At 49.7% G+C, this 4,079-nt stretch overlaps 1 protein-coding gene across 1 annotated transcript in view; it reads right to left on the bottom strand.

Moving 5' to 3' along the window:
- Positions 1-257: 257 nt before the first annotated feature.
- Positions 258-4,079, bottom strand: part of LOC135533123 (dachshund homolog 2-like) — a gene marked incomplete at its 3' end in the record, with an annotated part of 72,176 nt that continues 68,354 nt past the window's right edge. Inside the window, exons 6-8 of the mRNA XM_064960531.1 lie at positions 2,918-3,060; positions 2,412-2,559; positions 258-407 (exon numbers count right to left, since the gene is read on the bottom strand). Of these exons, the coding sequence (XP_064816603.1) occupies positions 258-407; positions 2,412-2,559; positions 2,918-3,060 (441 nt within the window). The remainder of the gene's footprint in view (positions 408-2,411; positions 2,560-2,917; positions 3,061-4,079) is intronic.

The following is a 4,079-nucleotide window of genomic DNA, read 5'->3' as shown; positions in this document are numbered from 1 at the left end:
AGGCAGGAAGGAACAGGCAGGAAGGAACAGACAGGAAGGGACAGACAGGAAGGGACAGACAGGAAGGAACAGACAGGAAGGAACAGACAGGAAGGAACAGACAGGAAGGAACAGACAGGAAGGGACAGACAGGAAGGAACAGACAGGAAGGAACAGACAGGAAGGAACAGGCAGGAAGGAACAGACAGGAAGGAACAGACAGGAAGGGACAGACAGGAAGGGACAGACAGGAAGGAACAGACAGGAAGGAAGCTCACCGTTGCTGCAGCTGGGAGGAGAGAGAGAGGACGAGGACCAGCGTTTGAGAGCCTCCTCAACTCTCTCCCTCCTCTTGGACTCAAACGCCAACACTTCCTGTAGTTTCCTCTTCAACTTTTTCTCTTTCTTCAAGCGCTTCTGCATAGAGGCTGACAAAGAGAGAACGGCAGGGAGGGAAAGAGAGAATGAGAGGGGAAGAATGAGATGCCCCCCCACACACCCCCTGACTACCTCTGCTCTATAACTCTGAGGTGAGCTCTCTCTCTCACCCCCATTACCTCTGCTCTATAACTCTGAGGTGAGCTCTCTCTCTCACCCCCATTACCTCTGCTCTGTAACTCTGAGGTGAGCTCTCTCTCTCACCCCCATTACCTCTGCTCTATAACTCTGAGGTGAGCTCTCTCTCTCACCCCCATTACCTCTGCTCTATAACTCTGAGGTGAGCTCTCTCTCTCACCCCCATTACCTCTGCTCTGTAACTCTGAGGTGAGCTCTCTCTCTCACCCCCATTACCTCTGCTCTGTAACTCTGAGGTGAGCTCTCTCTCTCACCCCCATTACCTCTGCTCTGTAACTCTGAGGTGAGCTCTCTCTCTCACCCCCATTACCTCTGCTCTATAACTCTGAGGTGAGCTCTCTCTCTCACCCCCATTACCTCTGCTCTGTAACTCTGAGGTGAGCTCTCTCTCTCACCCCCATTACCTCTGCTCTATAACTCTGAGGTGAGCTCTCTCTCTCACCCCCATTACCTCTGCTCTGTAACTCTGAGGTGAGCTCTCTCTCTCACCCCCATTACCTCTGCTCTGTAACTCTGAGGTGAGCTCTCTCTCTCATCCCCATTACCTCTGCTCTGTAACTCTGAGGTGAGCTCTCTCTCTCACCCCCATTACCTCTGCTCTGTAACTCTGAGGTGAGCTCTCTCTCTCACCCCCATTACCTCTGCTCTGTAACTCTGAGGTGAGCTCTCTCTCTCACCCCCATTACCTCTGCTCTATAACTCTGAGGTGAGCTCTCTCTCTCACCCCCATTACCTCTGCTCTGTAACTCTGAGGTGAGCTCTCTCTCTCACCCCCATTACCTCTGCTCTGTAACTCTGAGGTGAGCTCTCTCTCTCACCCCCATTACCTCTGCTCTGTAACTCTGAGGTGAGCTCTCTCTCTCACCCCCATTACCTCTGCTCTATAACTCTGAGGTGAGCTCTCTCTCTCACCCCCATTACCTCTGCTCTGTAACTCTGAGGTGAGCTCTCTCTCACCCCCATTACCTCTGCTCTGTAACTCTGAGGTGAGCTCTCTCTCTCACCCCCATTTCCTCTGCTCTGTAACTCTGAGGTGAGCTGTCTCTCTCACCCCCATTACCTCTGCTCTGTAACTCTGAGGTGAGCTCTCTCTCTCACCCCCATTACCTCTGCTCTGTAACTCTGAGGTGAGCTCTCTCTCTCACCCCCATTACCTCTGCTCTGTAACTCTGAGGTGAGCTGTCTCTCTCACCCCCATTACCTCTGCTCTATAACTCTGAGGTGAGCTCTCTCTCTCACCCCCATTACCTCTGCTCTATAACTCTGAGGTGAGCTGTCTCTCTCACCCCCATTACCTCTGCTCTATAACTCTGAGGTGAGCTCTCTCTCTCACCCCCATTACCTCTGCTCTGTAACTCTGAGGTGAGCTCTCTCTCTCACCCCCATTACCTCTGCTCTATAACTCTGAGGTGAGCTCTCTCTCTCACCCCATTACCTCTGCTCTATAACTCTGAGGTGAGCTCTCTCTCTCACCCCCATTACCTCTGCTCTGTAACTCTGAGGTGAGCTCTCTCTCTCACCCCCATTACCTCTGCTCTGTAACTCTGAGGTGAGCTCTCTCTCTCACCCCATTACCTCTGCTCTGTAACTCTGAGGTGAGCTCTCTCTCTCACCCCCATTACCTCTGCTCTATAACTCTGAGGTGAGCTCTCTCTCTCACCCCCATTACCTCTGCTCTGTAACTCTGAGGTGAGCTCTCTCTCTCACCCCATTACCTCTGCTCTATAACTCTGAGGTGAGCTCTCTCTCTCACCCCCATTACCTCTGCTCTATAACTCTGAGGTGAGCTCTCTCTCTCACCCCCATTACCTCTGCTCTGTAACTCTGAGGTGAGCTCTCTCTCTCACCCCCATTACCTCTGCTCTGTAACTCTGAGGTGAGTTGTCTTTCCAGACTCTCTCTCAACTCTCTCTCTCTGTACAGCTCCATCTTCAGTGCTCTCTTCTCTGCCTGGATCTGATTGTCCTGGACACTGGCATTCTCTACAGCCACCTTTAACAGGCCCTGAGAAGACAGAGATGGGTGGGAGGGAGGGAAGGAGAGAGAGGGGGTGAGACAGAGAGAGAGAGACAGAGTGAGAGAGAGTGAGAGAGATAGAGAGAGACAGAGAGAGAAACAGAGTGAGAGAGAGAGAGAGAGAGAGAGAGAGAGAGAGAGAGGGTTGAGAAAGAGAGACAGAGTGAGAGAGAGAGAGGGGGGGGGGAGAGAGAGTTTTAACTTAGGTCTACAAATAAGCTCTTGAGTATATCTATTAGATACTATAGCCAGAGGTCTTGACATCACAAATGAGACTGACTAAATTGTCAACACTAGAAATGACATGAATGGTTGTGACTTCAACTCATCTAGGTTATTATCTTGCCTGTATGTTGGTGAGTAGAGTCTCAACAGAGGAAATGCCGTCAGCGAATAGGAACGGAGCAGGGAAGCCAGAGGGCAGAGCCTGGCCTGAGGACAGCCTATCAAATGACGGCTTCACCATGGGAAGAGCCGATGAGGAGTCTTCTGTAAGAGATTAGTAATTATTTGAATACAAGCACTGTGTATAAGGGGATGAAGTGACCTTCCTCCTCTTTAACAAGGACGGAGAGACGGACAGATAAAAGATGAGAAAAGTGACAGGAAGTCAAAGGGATGTGATTTTGGAGACATGGCATCGCGAGACTATGAAAGCATGGACTCTTCCCTCCTCCCTCTTGTCTCCTCCCACCTTCTCTCCTCCCTCTTCTCTCCTCCCTCTTCTCTCCTCCCCCTTCTCTCCTCCCTCTTCCCGCCTCCCTCTTCCCTCCCCCCCCTTCTCACCCCCCTTCTCTAGAAGATCCCTCTAATAGTGAAGTCAGTCTCTATCCCTCTAATGGTAAAGTCAGTCTAGAGTCAGTCTCTAGATCCCTCTAATGGTAAAGTCAGTCTAGAGTCAGTCTCTATATCCCACTAATGGTAAAGTCAGTCTAGAGTCAGTCTCTAGATCACTCTAATGCTAAAGTCAGTCTCTCGATCCCTCTAATGGTAAAGTCAGTCTAGAGTCAGTCTCTAGATCCCTCTAATGTTAAAGTCAGTCTAGAGTCAGTCTCTAGATCCCTCTAATGGTAAAGTCAGTCTAGAGTCAGTCTCTAGATCCCTCTAATGTTAAAGTCAGTCTAGAGTCAGTTTCTAGATCCCTCTAATGCTAAAGGCAGTCGAGAGTCAGTCTCTAGATCCCTCTAATGGTAGAGTCAGTCTCTAGATCCCTCTAATGGTAAAGTCAGTATCTAGATCCCTCTAATGGTAAAGTCAGTCTCTAGATCCCTCTAATGGTAAAGTAAGTCTATAGTAAGTCTCTAGATCCTTCTAATGTTAAAGTCAGTCTAGAGTCAGTCTCTAGATCCCTCTAATGGTAAAGTCAGTCTAGAGTCAGTCTCTAGATCCCTCTAATGGTAAAGTCAGTCTAGAGTCAGTCTCTAGATCCCTCTAATGGTAAAGTCAGTCTAGAGTCAGTCTCTAGATCCCTCTAATGGTACAGTCAGTCTCTAGATCCCTCTAATGGT

The sequence above is a fragment of the Oncorhynchus masou genome, unplaced genomic scaffold, assembly GCF_036934945.1.
Source record: "Oncorhynchus masou masou isolate Uvic2021 unplaced genomic scaffold, UVic_Omas_1.1 unplaced_scaffold_2232, whole genome shotgun sequence".
Taxonomy (NCBI): Eukaryota; Metazoa; Chordata; class Actinopteri; order Salmoniformes; family Salmonidae; genus Oncorhynchus; species Oncorhynchus masou.
This window is presented reverse-complemented; position numbering and strand designations above follow the sequence as displayed.